We start from the raw sequence: 26,393 nt of genomic DNA on the forward strand, positions 1-26,393 counted from the left end.
CACAGGCAGAAGTCCCTTCTCCATGGGGGAGACCAGGCTCTAGACCCCTGGGGGGTCTCCCAGTCACTTTTTAGATGCTAAATTGCCACAGGTGTTACTGAGGTTTTGTGTTCAGGTAGGGTCTGGCGAAAACACCCTTATGCCTCCCTCTCTACCCAGCCCCTGCCTTCTGGGATATTAAACAGGGTACCCACCCCCAACTCCCCATTCATCTTCCTGACTCCTGAGTCACTGGTCAGCCTCCCTTCCTTTAGGAAGGCCTCCAGGCTGCCCCTGCACCCCTGAAGTCATATCTTCTGTTACATTCCTCAGGCTGCATCTCCAGGTTGTGACCCCCAGGTTGCTCAAGACACCCTGTTTTATGGTCTAGCTGCCTGTGTCTCTTCTTCAAGGCATTAGGGCACTCTGACATTGTGGGTGCAGTTAGCTGTTTGTGGGTTGCAGCTCTGTGGACACCGGGCAACTGAGACCTGGCTCAGAGGAGGGACCTTTATCTCTGTTGATTCTGGGATGCACAGCCCTCCCCTGCATTCAGTGCTCCCCCCACTATGGGGTCCCCTCAGCTGACCACCTGGGGTTGGGGCTAAGGTCCAGGGTCCCAGCTATGGGGTTTGGACTCTGGAGTCGGGTCTGCATTTGTGTTTGGGGGGTCATGGGTCAGAGATTGGGATCTGGGGTTTAGGGACTGGAGTTGGGGTCTGAGTTCTGGCGTCCCGGGTCTGGAATCTGAGGTCTGGAGTTGGGATCCAGAGCCTGGGTTCTGAGGCCCAGGATGTAGGAGTGGGATTACGGGGACTGGGGTCTGAGGTCTGAGGCCCCTGAGGTTGAGGATCTAGGATCTGGGCTAGTTACTCCAAATCTGAGGTCAGGGTTTTGAGGTTTGAGGTCTGGAGTCACAATTTCTGGATCTGGGACATAGAGTCTGAAGTAAGGGGTCTGGGTTTAGTACCCGGGTTCTGAGGTCCAGGATCTGGGATCTGCCGTCTGAGGTACAGGATCTAGAACCTGGGGTCCAGTGTCTGAGGTAACAGATCTATAACCCGGAGTTAGGGGTCTGAGGTACAGGATCTAGAACCCGAGGTTGGGGATCTGAGGTAACAGATCTAGGACCCGAGGTCCAGCGTCTGAGGTAACAGATTTAGAACCTGGGGTTGGGGGTCTGAGGTACAAGATTTAGAGTCTGGGGTCCGGGTCCCAGGACTGAAGTACGTGATCTAGCACGTGGGGGGTCCCATGTCTGAGGTCGGGCTCTGGGGTCTAGGCCCAGGGTCTGAGGTACGAAGTCTCCATCGGCCTCTGCTCGCCCCCGCCCCGCCTCGCCCCGCCCCGCCCCTCCCTCTCCCTCTCTCTCTCCCTCCCCCTCTCCCTCTCCCTCTCCCGCTCCCCTCCTCTCCCCTCCGTCCCCCATCTCCTCGCTCCTCCCCTCTCCTCCCGCCCCTCCCCCGCCAGGCCCGCCCCGCCGGGCGCCGCACCGACAAGATGGCGGCGGGTGGGAGCGGCGGGCGCGCGTCGTGCCCGCCGGGGGTCGGCCCGGGCGCGGGGGGCGGCCCCGGGCCCAGCGCCAACACCGCCCCGGCCCCCGGCAACGCGGCCGCCGCCGCCGCCGCCCCGGCCCCCGCTGTCCCCGGGCCGCCCCCGCCGGTGTCGGTGTCGGGGCCGGGCGCGCAGGCCGCGGCGGGCGGGGAGCGGGCGGCCGAGGAGCCGGGGGCGGCGGCGCTGCTCCGCGAGCCCGTCTACAACTGGCAGGCCACCAAGCCCACGGTGAAGGAGCGCTTCGCCTTCCTCTTCAACAACGAGGTGCTCTGCGACGTGCACTTCCTGGTGGGCAAGGGGCTCGGCGCGCAGCGCATCCCGGCGCACAGGTGGGCCGCCGTCCGGGACCGCCGCCCGACCCGGGACCGGGTTAGCACCGAGGCCCGCCCCCCGGGACTCCGTCATCCCCCAAGACGCCGCCGCTTCCCGGGACCCGGTCATCCCCGGGACCGGACCCCTACCCCCACCCCCTCCCCAGGATTCAGTCATTCCTGGGATCCCGCTCCCCGCCTCCCCTCAGGAAAACCGCCAGCCCCGGGGACCCAGCACCCGCCATTCCTGGAACCCCTGCTGCCCTGGGGACCTGCCCTCCCCCACCGCCCCCGGGCCCCAGCACCGTTAAGGCCCTGTGACCCTGCCAGGCCTCCGTCCAGCCCGGACTTCCAGATACTAGCCATGGTCCGCTCTTGCGACCCCTAACCCCTCCACCCTCACTGGAGTCTCTTGGCTCTGTGATCCCTGACCCTGCAGTCATGCCCGAAATCTCCCAGGTCCGCAGACCTCTTTCACTCGCTGCATCTCTGTGACCCTTCAACCCCTGCCAGGCTTTCCAGGCCCTGCAGACCCCAGCCTGGCCAGCCGCAGGACCGCCAGAGACCCCATCTCCTTCCGCCTCTTCCATCTCCTTCCCCTCCTCCACTGGGGCCTCACGGGCCCCAGTGATCTCCTCCCCCGAGTGCCCCCTCCTTCTGGGGCTGGGATCCCCCAGAGCCCCGCTAGACTCCCACCTCGTGAACCCCAGACCCTCATAACCCCGTTCCCTGACACCGTACATCCCAGGTCTCCTCTTGAATGGGGTTTTCCTTGGTGCAGGCCCACACCTCTGCCAGGCTCAGGGGTGCAGCCTCCAGACCCCTGGGTGGGGCGGGGCTGTATCAGAGACTACCCTGCCCACTGCTTGCTGGGGGATGCTGGAAGGGTTCTGTTGGGGAAGGGGGCTGGGGGTTCTTGCAACTCTGCCTGGAGAGTCCCCAACCTGCTGTGAGGGTTGTCTTCACCATTCTGATGTCTGGCTTTTACTTGGCCTGTGTCTGAGATTCTTCTCTCTGGCCCTTTCTTGGTTATTTATGTGCAACTGGGACTAGATTCCTGCCCGAGGGAGCTTCCAGGCCGGTGAGGGGGTCCCTAGGACCTCCTGGGGCTTGTCCCTGCCCTAACCCTCTCCCCTCCCCTGCGAACTCCCCGTAGGGGGCTGGTTGCCTTGTGACCCAGGAGCTCCCAGCCTCCGTCATGCCTTTCTTGTTTCATATTCCTGCTCTGTGGATCCTCTTGATGGAAGGTTCTAGTTCCTTTTCTCTTCAGCCTTTGGGTTGTTACTTCATGTGCATTGTGAAATGTTACCTACCGCGAACAGGTGCATAAGTGACCCTGGGCTCTCCTGGGCCTCAGTTTCCCTCCACCCCTATGACCTGGGACCAACCATTAGACACTTCCTTCCTGGGGCCACTGGGAGGGTGGATCCTGTGACCAACCAACCCTAGGACTAACCAGGTCCTATCACAGTGCCCGGGCTCATCCTCCACACAGGCTGGCCTCACAGGCTGGTGGGGACGTAACCCGGTGCTCCAGGAAACACTGGAGCATCGCTGCTGGAGCACAGGCAGGAGTAGGGAGAATTCCTCAGCCTGTGCCCAGCTCCAGGCTGACCTCACCCCCGCCTCCCTCCCAGATGGGCTGCATTAAGGGACTGGCTTGTAAGGAGCAGATTGGAACCCCACCTTGGGGAAACCCAGCAGATGCCCCCTTAACCATGTGGCTAAGTTGATGGTCCTGGGGGTGTCAACACCCCCAGCGGGAAAGACTCCTCCCCCTGGTGTGCTCCACCCCCAGCCCTGAGTCCCAGTGTCGTGGGTTGATGGTGGCCCCCAAGTTGTGTCCAAGTCCCAAGGCCCAGAACCCATGAACAGGACCTTATTGGGAAAAGGGTCTTTGCAGATGTGATTAAGTTTCAAGAAGAGATCATCCTGGATAATCCGAACAGCACTAAATCCAAGTGTCAAGTGTCCATGTGAGAGACACGGAGAAGAGGGACCGGGCAGAGACTGGAGGGACGTGGCCACAAGCCACAGTCTGCCCGGGGCCCCCAGAAGCTGAGAAGGGCAGAGCCTTGCAGGGAGCACGGCCCTGATCTTGCACCTGCAGCCTCCAGAACATGAGATTCTCTCATCACCCAATTTGCAGTAATTTGTTAGAGAAGTCCCAGGAACCAGTCCACCCGGAGAAAATAACCAGATAAACCCAGTGGGGCGTGCCTCAGGACCAAGACACCGGAGGGTCCCCTGGACAGTCCTGGGAGGAGCCCGAGGACACAAGTAAATGCCACGTGGGATCCAGAAACAGTGCCTGGGGCGGGAAGGGCGTTAGTGCAGAGCTGGTGACTGCTGAACCGGACCTGAGCTTACTTCACAAAGCAGACTGAGGGCAGGGCTCGTGCTAACTTCCAGAAAGGCTGTGGGGTCTGCAGCCACCATTTCCCAGGATCCAGGCTTGTGGTGATCTCAGGCTGGGGCTCAGAATGGCGTGGACTCTGGGTGAAGGGCGACCTGGTGCATGGGGCGCAGGAGGGCCTGGCATATGTAATGGCAGAGGGGCCAGCTCTGGCCAGGGCAAGCTCAGGCCTCGTTCAGAGTCTGCCTCCCACCCCCATCCCCTCTCCACTGTACTACTTTTTCATGGCTCTTTTTCCTTCTAACTTTCTCTGTGATGGCTGTCCTTGGCTTGCTGTGAGCAGCGTCTTGCTGCTCTCCCTCCTGCCAAGCCCAGGAAAATGCCTGGCGCACTGGGTGCTCAGGAAATGCATCAGTCCAATGTCTATACTCACAGGGCTCCCTCTGAGGAAGCACTGAGCATCTTCAGGGTAGCACTGTACAATTTGATGGCCCCACGTTAATATCTAAAATACCTTTATTCACATATCACTGGAGACTTAGCAGCACAGAGATGTCCCCAAAGTACAGCAATCTCTGTGTATGCTTAGCTAAATAGCACGTCTTTTAGTGACTGTGGCTTTATGGTGGATTTTGACAACTACTGTGGCTGTTCTTCCCAGTTTTGCTCAAGACTTTTTGTGAAGGCTTTTTCAGCTCGTCTCACACATTTAGCTGTTTCAGGATCAGTTACCCATCTGTCCATCCCTTCCTCCTGTCCATCCCTTGCTCAATCAGCAGTCTCTGAAATGGTGCTAACAAAAGACATCTCTTTCCCCATGGAATTTACCTTCTAGCACAGTACCAGCAAATTTTTGTAAAGAGCCAGACAATAAGTAGTCTCAGTAGGCCACATGGTCTGTGTCCCAACTGCTTAATTCTGCTGTAGCAGTATGAACACAACAAGACAGAAATGAATGTGCATGGCTGTGTGCCAATAAAACTTTATTTACAAAAACAACTGGTGGGCTGGATTGGGTCCAAGAGCTGTATTTGACCAGTCCCTGGCTCAGTGGTTCCCTATAATCTTTAGAATCAGTTTGTCAAATGCTAAAGAAATAACTGGAGGGGTTTGTCTTAGCAAAGATACCAGGTTGGGGGAGCTGACAGTTCAGAATACCAAGTATGGGCACATGTTGTCTCTCCATTTATGTACGGTGCTTTTGTGTTTCCGTAGGGAAGTTTTGTAGTTTTATGTTTTGGGTTTTTTTTTTGGCCACACTGCCGGATTTTGGGATTTAGTTTCCTCTCTGGGGATTGAACCCAGGCCCCCTCGACAGTGAGAGTATGGAGTCCTAACTACTGGACCACCAGGGAATGCCCAGTTTTATAGTTTCTTCACGTAGCTCTTGTGTGCAAGAGCTATGGCACTCCACTCCAGTACTCTAGCCTGGAAAATCATGGACGAAGGAGCCTGGAAGGCTGCAGTCCATGGGGTCGCTAAGAGTCGGACACGACTAAGCGACTTCACTTTCACTTTTTACTTTTATGCGTTGGAGAAGGAAATGGCAACCCACTCTAGTGTTTTTGCCTGGAGAATCCCAGGGACGGGGGAGCCTGGTGGGCTGCCATCTATGGGGTCGCACAGAGTCAGACACGACTGAAGCAACTAAGCAGCACATAGCTCGTAAACATTTATTGCTAGGTGTTGTTTTTTTTGTTGTTGTTTTTGTTTTTTCTGTTGTGAGTAATTTCTCCATTACATATTTCCTAGCTGGTTCTTGCTGGGAAGCTGTGGGGCCTTGCACATTTATTTTTATCCACTGGAATGATTTCTTTCTGAATCCTCTTTGGTGTTAATAGCTGTTCCACTGATTCCATGGTCCAGTGCTGTCCAGTAGACTTTTCTGTGACAATGGGAATGTTCTAGATCTGTCCTCTCCAGTCCTAGCCTCTAGTCACGCATGGCTACTGAGCACTTGAAACGTGGCCCTCACAACTGAGGAACCAAATCTTTTGTTTTCTCAGCTACACCACATGGCTCGAAGCATCTTAGTTCCCTGACCAGTGATTGAACCTTTGACCTCAACAGTGAAAGCGTAGAGTCCTAACCACTGGCCTGCCAGGGAATTCCCAAACTGAATCTTTTTTTTTTTTTTTAATCTATTTATTCTTGGCTGCCCTGGGTCTTTGTTGCTGTGTGGGCTTTTCTCTAGTTGCAACGGGTGGGGACTACGCTCTAGTTGCAGTGTGCGGGCTTCTCATTGCAGTAGCTTCTCCCGTTGTGGAACACAGGCTCGAGTTTTGCCATTTGTAGAAATCGCATATAATTAGAATGACAGAATGTGTAGGTTTTGATCTGGCTTCTTTCGTTCAGTGTCTTATTTGTGAGATCCATCCACATCCTTGAATGGACAGCTCATTTCTTTCTATTGCCAAAGTAATTCATCTTACTGCTGAATCCCATTGCATGGATGGACCACACTTTGTCCATTCACCAGTCATATGGGTTATATGGGCATACAGGTTAAACAGGTTATTTCTAGCTTCTAGCTTTTCATCATAAGGAATAATACTGCCATGAACATTAAACATTTGTGCAGAAATCTGCATATGGAAGTACTACTGTTCCTTTTCTCTTGGGTAAATACTAAGGGTCAAATGTTGGAACCGCAAGGTAACACTTACATGTGACATTTTAAGAAACCGCCAAACTGGTTTCCAAAGTGGCTTCCCCATTCCCCACCCCCCATGATGCCCAAGGATTCAGTAATGTCTTTGGCCTCATAGGTGAATTGGAAAATGTTCCCTCCTCCTCTGCTTTCTAGAAGAATATGCAGAGGGTTGGTGTTAATTTCTTCTGGGAATGGGCTTTTCCTTATGGGGAGATTTTTTTCTTTTTCTTTTTTTGCTGCACTGTGGGGCTTGTGGGATCTTAATTCCCTAGCCAGTGATCGAACCTGTGCCCCCTACAATGGAAGCTCAGAGTCTTAACCACTGGACCACCGGGAATTCCCTGTGGGAAGATAGTGTTTTTTAATTGTTGTGCTGGGTCTTCGTTGCTGCATGAGGGCTTTCTCCAGTTGTGGTGAGCAGGGGCTGTTCTTCATTGCAGTGTGTGGGCTTCTCGCTACAGTGGCTTCTCATCGCAGAGCACAGGCTCTAGGCACGTGGGCTCAGTAGTGGCAGTGCGTGGTTTTTAGTTGCCCCACGGCATGTGGAATCTTTCTAGATCAGAGATTGAACCCATGTCCCCTGCACTGACAGGCAGATTCTTATCCGCTGCACTACCAAGGAAGTCCCAGAAGATTTTTAGTGACTAGTTCACTTGTTATTTATTTGTTTAGATTTCTCTGTCTTCAGTGAGTGTTGGCAGTTTGTCTTTACAGGAAGTCATCCATTTCCTCTAAGTTGTCTTTGTTTGTTGACATAAAGTTGTTTCAAAGTTCTTTTACCATTGGTCGTAGTGATATTCCGTTTTTATTTCTGATTTTGGTAACTTGTGTCTTTTTGCTTGATCAGTCTAGCTAAAGTTCTTGCAGTGGTTTAAATTTTTTTTTCCCCTCAAAGAGTGACCTTTTGGTTTCATTGATTTATCTCTATTTTCCCATTCCCAGTTTCGTTAATTCCTGCTCCCACTTTTACTGTCTTCTTTGTTCTTTGGGCTTGATTTGCTCTTTTCTAGATTCCTGGGATGGAAGATTGCCTTGCTGATTTTATTTTTTATTAATTTTTGATCACTCTGTCTGTGTCTTGTGAGATCTTCATTCCCTGACCAGGGATAGAACCTGGACCCCGGCAGTGAAAGTGCCAAGTCCTAACCACTGGATCGCCAGTTAATTCCCAGAAGCTTAGGTTGCTGATTTTAGATCTTTATTTAATGGATACATAATGTTTACCCCAAGCAGTGTTTTAGCTGCATTCCTTACAGTCTGATGTGCCGTGTGCATTTTTGTTCGGGTCAAGATCTTTTCTCATTCCCCTTGTGTTCCTTCCCTGACCCATGGGTTACTTAGAAGTGTTGTTTCATTTCAAAATATTTGGGAATTTCTCAGAGGTCTTTTTGTTATTGGTGTATAATTTAATTCCTCTGTTTGGAGAATAAGCTTTGACTTCTTTCAGTGCCTGTAAGTATATTAGTTTGACTTTGTACCTGGTCTGTCCTGGAGAATATTCCTAGAGCATGCCTTCTGCCATCACTGGGCTGAGGGTTTTGTTTGGGGAGTTTAAGAAATCCCCAAAAGAAATTAATTTGGCTGTGTCAGGTCTTGTTTGCAGCATGCGGAATCTCTAGTTGTGGCGTGCAAGCTCTGTAGTTGTAACATGGGGGCTCAGTTTCCCCATGGCCCGTGGGATCCTAGTTCCCTGACCAGGGATCCAAGCTGAGTCCCCTACACTGGAAGGTGGATTCTTAACCCCTGGACCACTGGGGAACCCCCTGGGCTGAGGGTTTCGTAAAGGTATGTTGGTGGTGGTGTTCAGTCTGGCTGTTTGTCAGTTGTGAAGAGTGAGGTGTTGAAACCTCCAGTGGAAACTGTTGGATTGTCTCTTCCGCCTCTTTATGCTTAGTTTCTCTTTGTGTGGTTTGGGACTCAGTTGTGTGTTTGTTTGCGCTGTTACCTATTCCTGTGTACTGACCCTCTGTTCGTAGGAAATGTCCATTTTCCAGTAGCATTCCCTGTCTTCACATCTGTCTTGTCTGGTATCAGGGCAACCACTCCAGCTCACTGGTGCTTTCTGTCTGCAGGGAATGTCTTCCCTCATCTTTCTCCTTTCACCCCCTTCGTGTATTTAATGTAAAACTTCCGAGCCTGTGCTATCCATCTGTCCCATCTCTGGTGACGTGAGCCTTGGCCATAGGGCAGGTTTCTCCACTGGGATGTCCCTGCCGTCCCCTCGTCATCACCCTTCCCTCCTGAGGGGTGCTCTGTGTAGACATCCCCTTTCCCCTCCTCCTTTGCCCACTGTTGGAGTATCTGTGGATGGTGGTTCTAGTTGGAAAGAGTTGTTTACTCTGGCATCTGCCATATGGTGATTTCCTATTTCCATAACTCCTTCTCCATTTGTTAACTGGGATTCTGAAAGGAAAAACTGTCCCTTCCCCCTTGCTCACACACCTCCTCCGTTATATATTTATTTCATCATGGACTCACAGTTGTTTATCTTGTGGGTCATTGTCCGGTATGAGCTTTACTGTCCCAGATTTGGCCACTGGAAGTCCTTACAGTTGGCTCAATTCCTTTTAACATTGGCGTGTCATGTTGGGAGAATGTCTTTACTTTTTGGCCCCACAGGATACCCCAAGCTCATCTCATCCTTCCCCTCCCTCAGCCCAGGAATCAACCATTTCTCCGTTTAGTGGAAAATGGTATTTAGAAACCAAGATACAGGTGCTGGGTGTGCTCACTGCTGCTGGGGTATTGTTGTTAAGAGACCTTCTTAGCAGATAGAGCGAGGAAATATACCAACACACAACCTCTATTTCTGTGTCTCTGTCTCCATCCGTCCATCTAGTCTGTCCATCCATCCATCCATTCACCCACCTAAAAGCCAGGAAATCAACTTGAGTCCCTCTGACTCTGGCTCAGCCTTGGAGAGTTCATCCCAGCCTCCCTTCCCCTCACCTGTAACTCTCTTCTCCAGTTCTCAGAACCTGGCTTTCATTCTGCACATGTCTGTTTAGTGGCGCAACATGTGTAGTTTCAAGAGCTGCTTTCCCTCTCCTGTGAAAAATACTTTTTCTGCATGAAGCACAGTATTTGTATGCAGTTCTTTTAGCCTTTAACCTGTTTCCCAAAGCTGCTTAGCTGGTCTTTCTTCCCTGTCCCTTCAGGGTAGTATGTCATTCTTTCTTTCTTTTTAATTTTTAAGTTGTAAAATACACATACCATAAAATTCACCCTTTTAACCATTTTTAAGTGCACAGCTTGGTGGCACTAAGCATATTCATGTTGTTTGCAACCATTCCACCAAAACTCTGTCCCCATGGAACACTGACTCCCCATCGCCTTCCCCAGCCCCGGCCCCACCATCTTCTCCCTGTCTCTTGTGAATCTGACTCCTTTAGGGACCTGTGAGTTGAACCAAAGTCTGTATTCTTCTGTGTCTGGCTTCTCTCACTGAGCATCATGTTCTCAACGTCTGTTCGTGTTGTAACATGAGTCCAAATCTCGTTCTTAAGGTAACTAACACCCCTTGTATGGATGGACCACTTTGTATGGATGATGTCCTCTCTGCTCGTCTGTCATCTGTTGATGGACACTGGTTCGCTTCCATCTTCAGGAGTCTGTGGATCATGACATGATGAATACTCATGCACAGGTTTTGTGCGGACGTGTGTGTTCACTTCTCTCAGGCACATACCCTGGGAGTGGCACTGCCGGGTCAACAGGAACTTCATGTTTCGCCCCCTGGTGAACCACTGGCCTGTCTACCACAGCTACACACCTCATGACCCCCGCCCCTGTCACCCTGCTTGAGGACTCTGATTTCTCCACATCCTCAGCAGCTCTCGTCATTGTCTAGGTTTTTTATTCTAGCTGGTGGTCCAAGGGGTAAGGTCATGTTTCATGGTGGGTTTTTTTTAACTGATGCTTTTGCTTTGATACTGCATTTCCATCATACTTTCTCATTAATTTTTATCTTGCAGAGGCTTTTGACTCTTATCACTGTAAGTGTGTGCGTGCTCAGTTGTGTCCGACTCTTTGCAACTCTGGACTGTAATGCACCAGGCTCCTCTGTCCATGGAATTTTCCAGGCAAGAATACTGGAGTGGCTCGTGGTGGTTTTTTTTTTTTTTTTTTTTTAATTTATTTGGCTGCATCGTATCTTAGTTGCAGCACTCAGGATCTTCATTGCCTCGTGTGGGATCTTTGCTTGTGTCCTGTGGAATTCTAGTTATGGTGCATGGGCTCACTAGTTGTGGCACGTGGGCTTAGTTGCCCTGGGGCGTGTCAGTTCAGTTCAGTTGCTCAGTCTGGTCCGACTCTTTGCCACCCCATGAACTGTACACACCAGGCTTCCCTGTCCATCACCAACTCCCAGAGCTTGCTCAAACTCAGGTCTATCGAGTCACTGATGCCATCCAACCATCTCATCCCTTCTCCTGCCTTCAACCATTCCCAGCATCAGGATCTTTTCAGATGAGTCCTTTCTTCGCATCAGGTGGCCAAAGTATTGGAGCTTCAGCTTCAGCATCAGTCCTTCCAATGAATATTCAGGACTGATTTCCCTTAGGATTGACTGGTTTGATCTCCTTGTTGTCCAAGGGACTCTCAAGAGTCTTCTCCACTACCACAGTTCAGAAGCATCAATTCTTAAGCACTAAGCTTTCTTAATGGTGTAACTCTCACATCCATACATGACTGCTGGAAAAAACCATAGTTTTGACTAGATGGGCTTTTGTCGGCAAACTGATGTCTCTGCTTTTCAATATGCTATCTAGGTTTGTCATAGGTTTTCTTACAAGGAACAAGCATCTTTTAATTTCATGGCTGCAGTCACCATCATCTGCAGTGATTTTGGAGCCCCCCAAAATAAAACATGTCACTCTTTCTATTGTTTCCCCATCTATTTGCCATAAAGTGATGGGACTAGATGCCATGATCTTTGTTTTTTGACTGTTGAGTTTTAAAGCCAGCTTTTTCACTGTGTTCTTTCACCTTCATCAAGAGGCTCTTTTTAGTTTCTCTTCACTTTCTGCCATAAGGGTGGTGTCATCTGCATATCTGAGGTTATTGCTATTTCTTCTGGCAATCTTGATTCCAGCTTGTGCTTCATCTAGCGTGGCATTTCACATGATGTACTCTGCATATAAGTTAAATAAGCAAGGTGACAATATACAACCTTGACATACTCCTTTCAATTTGGAACCAGTCTGTTGTTCCATGTCCGGTTCGAAGTGTTGCTTCTTGGCCTGCATACAGATTTCTCAGGAGGCAGGTATGGTGGTCGCTATTCCCATCTCTTTAAGAATTTTCCACAGTTTGTTGTGATCCACACAGTCAAAGGCTTTAGTGTAGTCAATGAAGCAGATGTTTTTCTGTAATTCTCTTGCTTTTTCTATGATCCAAAGGATGTTGGCAATTTGATCCCTGGTTCCTCTGCCTTTTCTAAATCCAGCTTCAACGTCTGGAAGTTCTTGGCTCACATAGTGTTGAAGCCTGGCTTGGAGAATTTTGAGCATTACTTTACTGGCGTGTGAGATGAGTGCAATTGTGTGGTAAACACTCTTTGTCATTGCCTTTCTTTGGGATTGGAATGAAAACACATTTTCCAGTCCTGTGGCCACTGCTGAGGTTTCCAAAGTTGCTGGCCTATTGAGTGCAGCACTTTCACAGCATCATCTTTTAGGATTTGAAATAGCTCAGCTGGAATTCCATCACCTCCACTAGCTTTGTTCGTAGTGATGCTTCCTAAGGCCCACTTGACTTCATACTCCAGGATGTCTGGCTCTAGGTGAGTGATCACACATCGTGGTTATCTGGATCATTAAGATCTTTTTTGTATAGTTCTTCTGTGTATTCTTGCCACCTCTTCTTAATATCTTCTGCTTCTGTTAGGTCCATACTGTTTCTGTCCTTTTTTGTGCCCGTCTTTGCATGAAATGTTCCCTTGGCATCTCTGATTTTCTTGAGGAGATCTCTGGTCTTTCCCATTCTGTTGTTTTCCTCTATTTCTTTGCATTGATCACTGAGGAAGGCTTCCTTACCTCCTTGCTATTCTTTAGAACTCTGCATTCTGATGGATATATCTTTCCTTTTCTCCTTTGTCTTTTACTTCTCTTCTTTTCTCAGCTATTTGTAAGGCCTCCTCAGGTAACCATTTTGCCTTTTTGCATTTCTTCTTCTTGGGGATGGTTTTGATCACCACCTTCTGTACAATGTCATGAACTTCCATCCATAGTTCTTTAGACACTCTATCAGATCTAATCCCTTGAATCTATTTGTCACTTCCACTGTATAATCGTAAGGGATTTGATTTAGGTTATACCTGAATGGTATATGGTTTTCCCAACTTTCTTCAATTTAAGTCTGAATCTTCCAATAAAGAGTTGAGGATCTGAGCCACAGTCAGCTCCTGGCCTTGTTTTTGTTACTGTATAGAGCTTCTCCATGTGGGATGAATCAAACCTGTGTCCCCTGCATTGGTGGGTGGATCCTTAACCACTGGACTGCCAGGGAAGTCCCCTTATGGTGGTTTTGATTTGCCATATTCATCATCATGGTTTTGAGGATGGATGGAGAGGTGGGGATAGGAGACTCCTGGCAGGAGGCCAGTGAGGGGCCTGGTGGGCAGGGCTGCAGGTGGAGATGATCAGACTCCCCTGGACCCAGTTGCTCTTCCAGGCCTGAAGTTTGTCACCTTGTCCACCAGGAACACTGAGGACATGTATACCCCACCATCCTGGGCCCTGCACAGACACACCAGGCCCGGCTGGTCTGCCTCTTATGTCCTGCCAATGAATCGTCAGGGATGGTTTTCCCCATAGGAGATCAAGATGCTCTGTTGTATCTAGGAGAAAGGAGGAACAGGAAAGCATTGCATATATGGATTGTGTGTGGGGCTGGGGACCCAGATGCCATGATGAATGAGTGGGGCTCCGGGGACACAACAGGGCTGGCAGCTGTACAGGGCATGGGCATCCTGGGGTGGCCAGATGGTGGGGCAAACCACATCAGTTATCCTCTCTTGGAACCCAGAAGTCTACTATGGGATATGGCAGGGCTGTGCTCCCTCCAGAGGCTCCTCCAGCTTCTGGGGCCCCAGGCATCCTGGGCTTATAGATGCTTCACCTCAGTCTCTGCCTCCCTCATCATGTGGCCTCTCCTTGGTGTCTTATTATAAGCCATTGCGTCAGGGCCCAGCCTGGATGAGGGTAGCTTGGGCTTAGCAAGTAACATCCACAAAGACCCTGTTTCCAGACGAGGTCCCATCCTGACGTTCCAGGGGGATGTGACTTTGGGGACACTCCTTTCATCCACTGCATTTAGCTTCTCACCTGGCTCCCATCTCTGGCCTGGCCTTTGGGGTTCTGTTAAGCCCTGGGCAGGACTGGGGCCAGACCAGTGCCTGGCAGAGCTGGGAGCACACATCCACGATGGAGGAGTGGGTAGGAGCAGGGGTGGAGGGGCTTCTTCTTTCAGGGAGTGAGGGATGCCTGGGTGGGGTTTTCTGGGAGCTGTGGGGAGGGTCACTGGGCAGAGAGAAGCTGGGGAGTGGGCTGTCACTGCTGAATCCAGAGATTTTGCAAGGGGATGAGTGCTCGGAGCCCTGCATGGGTCACAGTAGGACCCAGGGAGCAGGTGTGATGCAGGCATGGTGGCTTGCAATCCAGAGAATAGGGCTTTGCAGGGGGCTGTCCTTTTTGGGGGAGGCTGTCCTCTTTGGGGGAGGCTGTCATGGGGCAGGCCTGGGGACCATGAGTACACAACTGGTGGAACCCTGAGGCCCCCAAGGCCACTCACATCCTAACCCTCCCTTGGCCTCGACACCCTTCCCCACAGACTCAGCACAGTTCTAATGTTCTCTCCAGGCCTTCCCTGGCAGCCTGACCCTGGGGGATGTGTGTAGAGCAGTGGAGTGAGTGAGTGAATAAATGAGTGAGGGAGTGAATGAGTGGTTGAGCAATGGTTGAACAAGTGAATAAATGAATGAGTGAGAGAATGAGGGAGTGATGTGGTTGAGAGAATGAGGGAGCAAGTGGTTGAATGAATCAGTGAGTGAACGAGTGAGTGAATGAACGATGAGTGAGTGAATGAATGATGGAGGGAGTGAACGAGTTGGGGGGTGCCTGAGCTGCCTGTGGCGTGTGGAACTGGCAGAAAGCTGTCGTCCATGCAGCCCCAGGGAGATGATTTTGCATCTGTACCCTCTCACTGTTGATCCACAGGAGCTAACTTCTCAGTCCTCAGGGCCTGCCTTCCAGAAGCATCTAGGGCAGGATGCTCTGGGCAGGGTGTTACTACCGCGGGGATGCTCGCCATCCACATCCCAGGGCCTCAAGAAACCCCAGGCTTGGGCAGTTGGGGACTGGTGGGCCTCGCAGAAGGTAACCAGGTCTTCTCTGACTCCCTAGGTTCGTGCTGGCTGTGGGCAGCGCTGTCTTCGACGCCATGTTCAACGGGGGAATGGCCACCACGTCCACCGAGATCGAGCTGCCCGATGTGGAGCCGGCTGCCTTCCTGGCGCTACTCAAGTAAGACCTTCCAGGTCCTTCCCACCCGGGGGTGGGACAGACATACCTGATGGTTAATAAATAGAGCCCTAGGGACATTGCCTCCCGAGTCCCAGAAGCGACTCCCTCGAGATTTCTAGAACTCAACTCCTCAGTAAGGGATGGGTTCTGGACATCCCCCACCATTTTCATATTTTGCATTTTTTGTGTCAAAATATATTTCACATACTGTTCAACTCATTGTTGAAAGTGTACAGTGTACTATTAGTGGCATTTAGTTTTTCCACAGAGCACGCAGCCGCCACCTCTTAATTCCAGAACAGTCCATCCCCAGAACCGCACCCTCCGCAGCCCTTGACAACCAGGAACCCACCCTCTGTGGGTGGATCAGCCTGTTCTGGACGTTTCCCACCAGTGGACTCACACCCTGCGTGTCCTGTGTCCGCTTCTGTCACTGAGCATCGTGGTTTCAGGTTCACCCGCGTGTTGGTGAATCTCCCAGTTTTCATTCCTTGTATTCAAAGAGTTTTTAAAGAAATAGCCTAACGTAAGAATTTTTAATTCAACCTATATTTTTTCTTTCTGAGTTTCAATTTTTTTTCTCAAGGACTTTAAAACAAATCTAGTGATTTGGGGTAGAGGTGTTACACACAGACTGCAGGAAGCCGTGGAGGCAGCACCCCCAAGGAGGCCGGCAAGCTCTGTGGACCATGTGTGTAGCTTGAAGGTTATCCTACATGGTCAAACAGCTTTTCAAACATGGAGTTTCCTTTTTTGCCTTTTTTGTTGTTGGCCTCAGGACATGGGGGACCTTAGTAGTTCCCTGACCAGGGATCAAACCTGGGCCCTCAGCAGTGGAAATGCAGAATCCTAACCTCTGGGTGGCCAGGGAAGTTCTTTTCCCTTCTGATTATAAAAATGGCATTGATTCACAGAAAGAGAGAGGGAGGGAGAGAAAGAGAAAAGAAAAAGTGGAAGAAAATGGAGTGTCCCCTGTCCCCGTTCTGAGCACCATGGACAAGGCCTTGCCTGGCCGGTCCCATTCATATCCAGTCCCATCTGTGTTGTGTGCTCCCAGCCGCCTGCCCCATCCGTGTCATCTTCTCCCCTCTGGTATCCACAGTTACCCTCGGATGTAAACCAGTTTCTGTTAGCTCCATCTAACCATGCTGAATTCTGCAGGCTGACCACAAACAGCACTTGGTGGAGTAATCTCACTTCTGTCTCTAGGCAGCTTTTCAGACCAGGGTCCACAGGCTGCCTGCGAGAGAGGGCAGGGGGTGCTGCTTCCACTGCTGCCTGCTGATCCTGCAGAAGCGGCTGCAAGAATCTGTAAACTGTAGGCAGGGCTGAGTGCCAAGAAAAACCTATTTACAAACCAGGTGGTAAAAGCACAGTGAGCTGTCACTTCACACCCACCAGGATGGCTATTATCAATGTTAAACAAACAAGTTGTCTCGAGGACATGGAGAAATGGGGGCCCTGATGCACTTCTGGGGGAATGGGAAATGGGGCAGCCACTGTGGAAACAGTCGGAGGATCCTCAGAATCTAAACACAGAGTCACCATATGCTCAGGCAATCCTACTCTGGGTACAGATCCAAAAGAAGGGAATGCAGGGACTTCAAGAGAGATTTGCACACCCACGTTCACAGCAGCGTGATTCACAACAGCCAGAAAGTGGAAACACCCCAGCTGTCATGAACAGATGAGGGATGAAGAAGGTGTGATCCATCCACATGCTGGAGTATTACTTGGCCTTCAAAAGGATTCTGACACTTGCTCCAACATAGATGGACCTTGAGGACATGATGAAATAAGCCAGATGCAAAAGGACAGGTACCGTCTGATTCCACTGACAGGAGGTCCTAGAGGAGTCAGATCCAGAGACAGAAAGTGGATGGTGGGGCCAGGGGCTGGCGGAGGGGATGGGGAGTCATTGTTTCGTGGGGACAGAATTTCAGTTTGGGAAGCTGAGAAAGTTCTGGAGATGGATAGTGGGGATGAATGCACAATGAAACAAATGTAACTAATGCTACTGATGGTCAAAATGGTAAATTTTATGTACCTATTAGCATAATTTTTAAAAATTAAAATGTCTATTTTTAAAAAAGACAAAAAGTGATAGATGGCAGTTGGCCAAACCCTCCCTTTAGTCTAAGCTTGGTGAGACATGGGGTGAAAGGCTGTTCTGTCTCGTCTCCATCTCTGTGTCTGTCTTTCTCTGTATATGTTTGCTGTTTCTCTTTCTGTCTCTGGGTTTTGATGACCACAGCTGTTCCCCTGAGAGGGTGGACACTACCTCCATTGTATGTGAGGAGCTCACCCATCTGCTCCCACATGTCCTGGTCTGTTCCAAGGTCCCCCTCAGCACTGCTGACATTGATGGCCATTCTGTCCCTGACCCCGCCAGATCCCTGCTGCTTCTGTGTAGGCCTCCAGTGCGTTCTGGGGGTGCTGAGTGCCAGGAGAGGGGGCACCCAGGAACTTGCTCTTTGGGCTGTTCCAGTGGGTTGGGCTTCCACCCTTGCTCCCTTGTACTCCCGCTCTGTGCCTGTGGATGACACTCAGGTGGTTTCCTGTGCATTGTGCTGCTGTGAACACACATCATTTCTCCTGCACGCCCAGGGCCGCCCTGAGGTGCTTCCACCAGACGGGCCAAGGGCTGCTTTCTCACTCTCTCCCTGTGGTTTTGTAATCGACCCCACTTCTGACCCACACAAAGAGTTGGCCTGAGGACAGGTGGTCACCACGGCCACCATATCTGCAATTCCAGCTGGCACTTCTGGTCCCATCAGTGGTTGAGCTTGAGCTGGCTGTGGCTGGGCCAGAGGGTTGTTCAGAGGGTTATGGCCCCAGGGCAAATGCCATGCTGCCCACAGAGGAGTTAGAGGCTGCCTGCTGTGTAGACACGTTCCGTGGGTATCATGTGGGTAGTTTAGCTCCGCTCCTTTTTCCTGGTAACTGCTTTTGAGGGGTCAAGTCCACAGGTCAGAGGGCAACTGGTGCTGGTTTGGATGGTTCCTTGGGCCGGTCTGGAGGGTGAGGGCAGGCAGGCTGTCCTCACACCCGCCTCCACCCCTAGGTTTCTCTACTCAGATGAAGTTCAGATCGGGCCTGAGACGGTCATGACCACGCTGTATACTGCCAAGAAGTACGCGGTGCCTGCTCTTGAGGCCCACTGTGTGGAGTTCCTGAAAAAGAACCTGAGGGCTGACAACGCGTTCATGCTGCTGACGCAGGTGCAGGGCTGGGATGCAGGGGGCGGGGCTGTGGGGCAGGGCAAGGATGTGGGGGAGGGGAAGGCGTGGGACCCGCCGGGGCATAGGTGCGGAGTCTGGACAGCGATATTGGTGGGTGAGGACGCCGCTGCCGGGGCAGGAGAGGTCGGGTTGGTGCATTTGAGTTTTAGGTGTCTGCTAAATCTTGTGGAAGGGTAAGTTCCTCACTCACTGTACCCTTGCACCCTGCGGGTGAGTTTCCCTGGTTACTCTTGCGCTCCTGTGGACGTTTTGGTGCCCTTGTGCAGGGCTCAGGTGTGGGGAGAAAGGTATTCCGTTACTAAGTTAGAGGGGCACGTCTGAGGCTGTCTGGTCCCACTGACTGTGGCGGGGCTGGACCACTGAGAGGCCGGCTGGGATAGGGCAGCACCCAAGTGTAGTTGTGGCTCTGTGACCCCTCGCTGCCGTGGTGTCTGGGCCCCGGCACATCTGCTGAGTTGCTCTCGAGTGCTAGAGCCTGGGCTGTCATGTGGGGACTGTTCCCAACCATTTCCTGAGAGCTGCAGCCACGTGGGGCGTCCTGGCCTCCTAGCCCAGCCCCAGGCAGAGCACAGTGCATAGGGGTGTGGGTTTGGGCTGCCCCACAGCTTCCCGGGCATCCCTGGGCCCCACCCTGCGCATGAGTTCTCATATTAGGGGCACATCTCTGCAGTGTCCTGTGGGTCCTTCTCTGCCCTCTCCCCAAGGCTCCTCCTGCCTAACCTGGGGAGGACTGGGCCCACCTCCAGCCTGAACCTCTCAGTATCCTGACTTTTGAGGTGCAAGCCTGCCCTTCCCCTGCCCCCATCCCCAGACAGTGGTTACTGTGAGTCTGGGACCCTGGAAGATGATAATCTCTGGGCTCCTGCTCGGCTCCCAGGACTTGAAATCCATGCCCAGTGTGGAGCCAGGGTTCATGTGGCTGGGTGTTGACATGCTCTTCTCTTACTGCCCTCCCACTCTCCAGGCAAGACTTTTTGATGAACCACAGCTTGCCAGCCTATGTCTGGAGAACATTGACAAGAACACGGCTGACGCCATCACAGCTGAGGGCTTCACGGACATCGACCTAGGTGAGGCACACTGGTCACCGCCCAGGGGCCATCAGACCTCATCCCCGAGGTGGGGCCGCGCCCGCTGACAGCCCCTCCCTGCAGACACACTGGTGGCGGTGCTGGAGCGGGACACGCTGGGCATCCGAGAGGTGCGCCTGTTCACAGCCGTCGTCCGTTGGTCCGAGGCTGAATGTCAGCGGCAGCAGCTGCAGGTGACGCCCGAGAACAAACGGAAGGTTCTGGGCAAGGCGCTGGCCCTCATCCGCTTCCCACTGATGACCATTGAGGAGTTCGCTGCAGGTAACAGGGGCACTGACAAGGAGTGTGACCCCGAGTGTGAGTCACGTGACCCTCAGCCTGGCCACAGTGGGTCAGGCGCCAGCCGTGTCCGTGTGAGAACAGGACTGGGCTCGAGACCCTGATGTTGGAATGACCCCCAGAGGCCAACCATCCTGAGTCCCCACATCTCAGGTGTCCACACACGTGTGTCTTGAGTGTTGCAGATCCCCAACAGGGGCTCATGTCCAGGGGATGGGCTGTGGCGTCTGGGTCTTCCATGAGCCTGTGAAGGGCTGAGAGGTGTCTGGAGCCGTGCTGCAGGGCTCAGGTTGGGACTCAGGCCCAGGCGGGGTTGGCCCTGGCCCTACCTCCTGCCCCGTGGGGACCCTCCAATCCTTTGGGCCATGTGGCAGTAGCTGCCAACTTGGCACCCTCCTCCAGGGAGGCTGGGCCTCCCCTTTGGGTCATTTTCGTGGCTGATGCCAACCTTGGTCCTGGAGCCACACTGGCCTGGGAGGTTCTGGATGGAGCTCTAGCCTACAGCAGGTGCACCACGTCCCGTCTCTCCCAGGTCCATGCTGCTCCTGTTCCTGCTCTGGTTCAGGGTCTCCAGATTGAACAGCGACAGCAAACAGATCGTTTTCCAGTGTGTCTGCCATGCAGTGGCGGGGAGGCACTTCTTCTATGGGTCAGCTCTCTATGATCAGAATCTGACTTGACCAGGTGACCTGTTTTATCTGGCAGTCCCTGGTGGCACAGCAGAACTTGGGTACAGCCTCAGAGGCCGTCTCTGGTACTCTGGGGCTTACTTATCCATCAAATTAGCACTTCCTCATACAAGACCCTGGCAGCACCACAGTGACGGGGCCGTCCTGGGTGCTGTGGGGTGTGGAGCAGCCTCCCTAGCCCCACTCCCTCCATGCCAAGAGCCCCGCTTGTCTTCTTTAAGATTTTAATTATTTGGCCACGTTGTGTCTTAGTTGTGGGACGCAGGATCTTGCATTTCGGTGCATGGACTCTGGTTGTGGTGCACAGGCTCTAGGGTGCAGACTTCAGTAGTTGCAGGTCATAGGTTTTCTAGTTGTGGCACTCAGGCTTGGTTGCCCTGTGGCATGTGGGAACTTAGTTCCCCAACCAGGGATTGAACCAGAGTCCCCTGCATTGCACGGCAGGTTCTTAACCACTGGGCTGCTAGGGAAGTCCCATCCTTATCTTGATGATCACGGATGTCACAAACATTGCCCAGTGTTCCCTGGGGAGCTTGGACCTCCAGGTGAGAGCCCTCAGCTATAGTGTTGAGCTGTCCCAACCTAAGATGCCTGTGTGAGCCTTGCAGGATTCCTCTTTCTCCAGCCCTGCTTGTCACCCTGAAATAGCTCTCCTCCTGGTCCCTCAGCCCACCTGGTTGCCAAAGTCCCCCAGAGTCTCAGGTCTCCTGGAAGTACCACCCTACAGCCTTTCTTGGCCCCCTCGCCCCTCCTCCCATGAGGGTCCCCGGGCTGGAGCACCCGCCCCCCACATGCAAGCTCTTGGGGGTGTGCCAGACCTGGGCCTTGTCCTTCTGCTATGGGCGGGACCTCTGGGGCTTTGGCTGTTTGTCACTCAATTGTGTTTTGGAGAATTTTCCTGCCTCTTCTATTCCCCTTGAAAATATAGGAAAGTAGAGAGAAGGTTGGGAAAATGTCCCCCAAAGACTACCCTGGCTGTATATGTCAGGACTGAGGTCACAGGTGGTTTTCTTTCTGTTTTCTGTGTAGAGATTTAAAGAGCGGTTCCTGTCTGTGTTCAGTTTTGTATCTTATGTGCTCCACAGACATCTCTCCCCTGTTGCTGCAATCTGCGTACATGGGGCTACCGGGTCTGTGAACCAGGCCATGGCTGACCTGCCCCAGAAACGAGCTCAAAGCTGGTGAATGATTGATTCCTGTAAAGGAGGGCAGTGCCGTCTAGGCCTGTTGCAGGCACCTTGTCCTGCCACAGGTGGTGGGCAGGGGCAGGTGTAATCCTCCCACCCTGTGGCCCAGGAGACCCCAGCACACTGGTCTTCCCCACCAGAAGCTCCTCTGAGTTCTTGGGTTGCTGCATCTAGGCTCCCACCTCTAGAGTCTTCCCCAGCTCCAGGCCTGTCTTGAGGCCAGCACCCCCGCATCTGTCCATCTGGGGTGGACAGGCAGGGGGCATGAGCTCTGTGGACCCATGGTGTTCCCCTAGGTAGTCCCTGAGGAGGTCAGGAGACCAGAGTAGCTGAAAGGGATTTTGCCCAGTTAGCTAGCAAATTGGAGCATTGGCCCCATGTCAACCTGGGACCACTCCCCAAACGCTCTTGGAAGGGCCATTTCCCCCTCACTAATACTCCCCCCCTGCCCCCGCCCAGGGGCTGCTTGGACCCATGACAGTTTGCCCAGAAAAGAGGCTGGGTCTTATGTCTTGCCTTCTGGTGTCTTTGTGCTCTCACGGTTTGCCCCATCCTTCCCAACTCCCTCCTGTGCCCACAGGGCCCGCGCAGTCGGGGATCCTGGTGGACCGTGAGGTGGTCAGCCTCTTCCTGCACTTCACCGTCAACCCCAAGCCACGTGTGGACTTCATTGATCGGCCACGCTGCTGCCTCCGCGGGAAGGAATGCAGCATCAACCGCTTCCAGCAGGTGGAGAGCCGCTGGGGCTACAGCGGCACGAGCGACCGCATCAGGTAGGCGGGGCAAGTCTCATGGGCGGGGCAAGTTGCGGGGGCGGAGCCTAGTTGGGGCCTCCCCATGGGGAGGGGCAGGGCCTGGTTGGTGGAGGTCACTCAGCATCTCCTTCCTCCGATGCCCTCAGGTTCTCGGTCAACAAACGCATCTTTGTGGTCGGCTTCGGGCTCTACGGCTCTATCCACGGGCCCACAGATTACCAAGTGAACATCCAGGTCCTGCCCCTACCTCTGGGCCCTGTCCCTCCAGATCACCCCTTCCTCTTCTCTCCCCTTCTTCACATCCCACGCCCTCTTCCTCTAGTCAAGGGGGGACCCATGACCATGCCTCTCTACCCCCACCATTGGCCTCCTCCTTTCAGGTTAGCTCAGTCCTCACTTCCAGGCTCCGTGGGGTCCTGTGGGTGGGCATTGGGTTGGGGGCACCGGGGTGAGCTGTGCCCGGCTCTGGCCCTTAGATCATCCACACGGACAGTAACACGGTTCTGGGCCAGAACGACACGGGCTTCAGCTGTGACGGCTCTGCCAGCACCTTCAGAGTCATGTTCAAGGAGCCGGTGGAGGTGCTGCCCAACGTCAACTACACGGCCTGTGCCACGCTCAAGGTGTGCCTGACCCCACCCCACCCAGGCCCCTGACCCCAGAAACCTACCCAGGACCCCAACCCTGAACCTGACCCCCAGCCCAGACTCAGGGTCTCTGAGCCCCACCCAGGACCTCACCTCCCAGTTTACTGCCCACCTCTAAGGATGTGAGGCTGGGAGGGCACAGCCTTGTGTCCTCCTTTGGAGGCCTGCTGCGCACACTGGGCGGGCCCTGAGCTGTGTTCTCATGCAGCACATCCTTGCGGACCCACTGGGTCCTCCCCACAGGGCCCAGACTCCCACTATGGCACCAAGGGCCTGCGCAAGGTGACCCACGAGTCGCCCACAACGGGGGCCAAGACCTGCTTCACCTTCTGCTATGCGGCCGGGAACAACAATGGCACGTCGGTGGAGGACGGCCAGATTCCAGAAGTCATCTTCTACACCTAGGCCACTGGCCCGGCGCCCCCCAGCCTAGGCAGGCCGCCTGGCCCCACTGCTGTGCCTGCCGCCCACGCCGCTGCCCCCCACAGGGCCAGGAGGGCTCCTCTCTGCGTGCGGTGAGCTGGCTGCCTATTCCAAGGTGATGGAGGGGTGGGCAGGGCGGCAGAGACAATCCCCCTCAGGACTTGGGGGGCAGGGTCAGCCTAACCCCGCCCTGAGCAGAGGGTCCGCCCACCCACCACCCCTGCAGCCCCACTCAGGGCTGGTGTAGGGTGTTGCCTCCTGTTTGTTTCAGCTGCACATGGCAATGCATCCTGAATTCCCGTTTCTCTGGTAGGAGAGCACGTGCGGGGCCCTAGCTGGCATGGGGGGCTTGTGTGCCTCTGCTCTGTTCAGTGGGGAGGCTCAGGCCCCCCAACCTGCCCGAGAATGAGGGCTCAAGCCCTCCCAAGGTCCTGCAGGCCGGCTTCCTGCCAGGCCCAGGCCCTGCCCCTGGGCCCAGTAAAGGACCATCTGTGTCCAGCCTCCCTGGATGCCCCTCCCCGCCCCTGCAGCTGTGGACGCGGGCGGCAGACCGGGTCTGCCTGGGAGGGGCGATGTTGCGGGCCAGCCATGGTGGCCACGTCCCCACTGGCCCGCCTGCCCACCCTGTAGCCCCACTCCCAGCCCCCAGCAAGTACTCTGCCCAAGGTGCTGGAGGGTGCAGCCCCTACCCCACCCCCATGCTTCCATCTGGAGCCTGTGTCCTCCCCGAAGCCATGGAAGGTGTGTCTGCACACCACACCCCAAATGTTTTTGTTTTTTTTTTTTAAATAAAGGAAAGAAACGTATAATCCCTGAGACATGTGCTGCTTCCAGTGTGATGGGGTCCTGGCAGTGGAGCCAGACTTCTCACCTTCAGCGCATCCAGATCACATGGGGGCTTGCCCTGGGCTCCTTCTGGAGCAGCCAAGAGTGTCAGGAGCACCCCCCCCCCCCCCGCCCCGAACCAGGAATCTTGTTGGCAGGAATGCAACCCAGAGTGGCCCTGCTGGCTCTGCCCAGGGGGGTGTCCTCCTGCTTCCACAACCCATCCTGGCCCCTCCTGTCCAGTGGGGACTCTTAGGGATGAACCGGACCCAGGACCGGGCTGGCTGCAGAGACTCTGAGCCCCTGAGCTCCAGCCCTTGGGCTCCTCGTCACTTCCTGAGACCTGCCACACTGTAGGCAGACCCCAAGTGAGGGGTCCATGGGGCGGGGGACCAGGCCTCCCACTGTAGCCCCCAGAGCAGCCTGTCCTGGGGCCACTACAGTTCAGGACAGGAGGACAAATGGTGTCAGCCTGGGGCACCCACAGGTTGTGGGCATGCCAGGAGTAAAGGCTGGGCAACAAGCCACTGGGCTCATTAGAAGGGGTCACAAGATGGCTGTGCCCCACTCCCAAGGCCTGTGGCTATTCAGGGTCACAGTGAGCTGCTGTGACTGTCTCCTGCCAATGGAACATGGAACCTGCCCTCTGGAGGAGGACCGCAGTGCGCGCTTCCACCAGCATCATCACAGTGTCCTACAGCAGTGCACAGATATGAAGCAAGAGAGAGAACAGAACAGATCTACATGTACTTCAGAAGCTGGAGTTATCAACGCTCCTCGACATGATAAAGGCCATATATAACAAGTCCAGAGCTTACACCATACTCAGTGGTGAGAAGCTGAGAGCATTTCCTCTAAGATCAGGAACAAGACAAGGATTCCCACTCTTGCCCACTCTTATCCAAGAAGGTTTTGGAAGTCCTAGCCACAGCAATCGAGAAGAAGAAATGAAAGGGATTCATGTTGGAAAAGATGAAATAAAACTGTCACTATTTGCAGATAACGTGACACTATACATACATTACCAGAAAACTACTAAAGTTCATCAATGAATTTGGTAAAGTTGCAGGATACAAAATTAATTTACAGAAAGCTGTTGCTTTTCTCTAACAATGAAATATCAGAAATTAAGGAAACAATCCCATTTGCCACTGCACCAAAGACAAAATACCTAGGAATAAACCTACCTAAGGAAGCAAAGACCTGTAGGCCAAAAACAATGAGAGCCTGATGAAAGAAAATGAACACAGAAACATGCAAAAACATAGCGTGTTGTTGGACTGGAAGAATCAATAGTTAAAATGTCCATACTACCCAAGGCAACCTACAGATTCAGTGCAATCTCTTCTCAAATAACCAATTGCATTTTTCATAGACCCAGAACAAAAAATTTTAAAATTCATACGGAAACACAATCCTGAATAGCCAAAACAATCTTGAGAAAAAAGAACAGTAGAAATCAGAAAACACTCATAACTTCACACACTACTACAGAATACAGTCATCAAAACAGTGTAGTACTAACACAGAAAGACATGGAGCAACAGAACAGGCTAGAAAGACCAGAGAGAAACCCATGCACTTACTGTCAATGAATCTATGAGGCAAATGGACTTCCTTGGCAGTCCAGTGGTTAAGACTGTACAATTCCACTGCAGAGGGTATGGATTCAATCCCTGGTTGGAGAACTAAGACCCTGGATGCCATGCAGTGAGACTGAAAAATAAAATACGCTTCCCAGGTGGCTCTAGTGGTAAAGAACCTGCCTGCCAATGCAAGAGACTTAAAGAGACATGGGTTCAGTCCCCAGGTCAGGAAGATCCACTGGAGGAAGGCATGGCAACTCACTCTACTATTCCTGCCTGGAGAATCCCATGGAC

The 26,393-nt window shown here is 53.0% G+C and overlaps 1 protein-coding gene across 1 annotated transcript; it reads left to right on the forward strand.

The window, feature by feature from the left end:
* The first annotated feature begins 1,470 nt into the window (after positions 1 to 1,470).
* BTBD2 (BTB domain containing 2) lies at positions 1,471 to 24,497 on the forward strand. Its single transcript, XM_025292712.3, has 9 exons — positions 1,471 to 1,862; positions 15,256 to 15,375; positions 18,440 to 18,596; positions 19,582 to 19,687; positions 19,772 to 19,969; positions 22,444 to 22,636; positions 22,765 to 22,852; positions 23,095 to 23,241; positions 23,509 to 24,497. Exons 1-9 carry the CDS (start codon positions 1,480 to 1,482, stop codon positions 23,668 to 23,670), a joined length of 1,554 nt encoding a protein of 517 aa, XP_025148497.1. The 5' UTR covers positions 1,471 to 1,479; the 3' UTR covers positions 23,671 to 24,497.
* The last annotated feature ends 1,896 nt before the right edge of the window (positions 24,498 to 26,393 follow it).

This window comes from Bubalus bubalis, chromosome 9, assembly GCF_019923935.1.
Source record: "Bubalus bubalis isolate 160015118507 breed Murrah chromosome 9, NDDB_SH_1, whole genome shotgun sequence".
Classification (NCBI taxonomy): domain Eukaryota; kingdom Metazoa; phylum Chordata; class Mammalia; order Artiodactyla; family Bovidae; genus Bubalus; species Bubalus bubalis.

Bases quoted from the DNA above. Each gene is read 5' to 3' on its own strand.
- BTBD2 (XM_025292712.3), top strand. From the start codon at position 1,480: ATGGCGGCGGGTGGGAGCGGCGGGCGCGCGTCGTGCCCGCCGGGGGTC. The intron at 18,597-19,581 runs GTGCAGGGCTGG...CCCACTCTCCAG, and splicing joins CGTTCATGCTGCTGACGCAG to GCAAGACTTTTTGATGAACC. The intron at 22,637-22,764 runs GTAGGCGGGGCA...CGATGCCCTCAG, and splicing joins GGCACGAGCGACCGCATCAG to GTTCTCGGTCAACAAACGCA.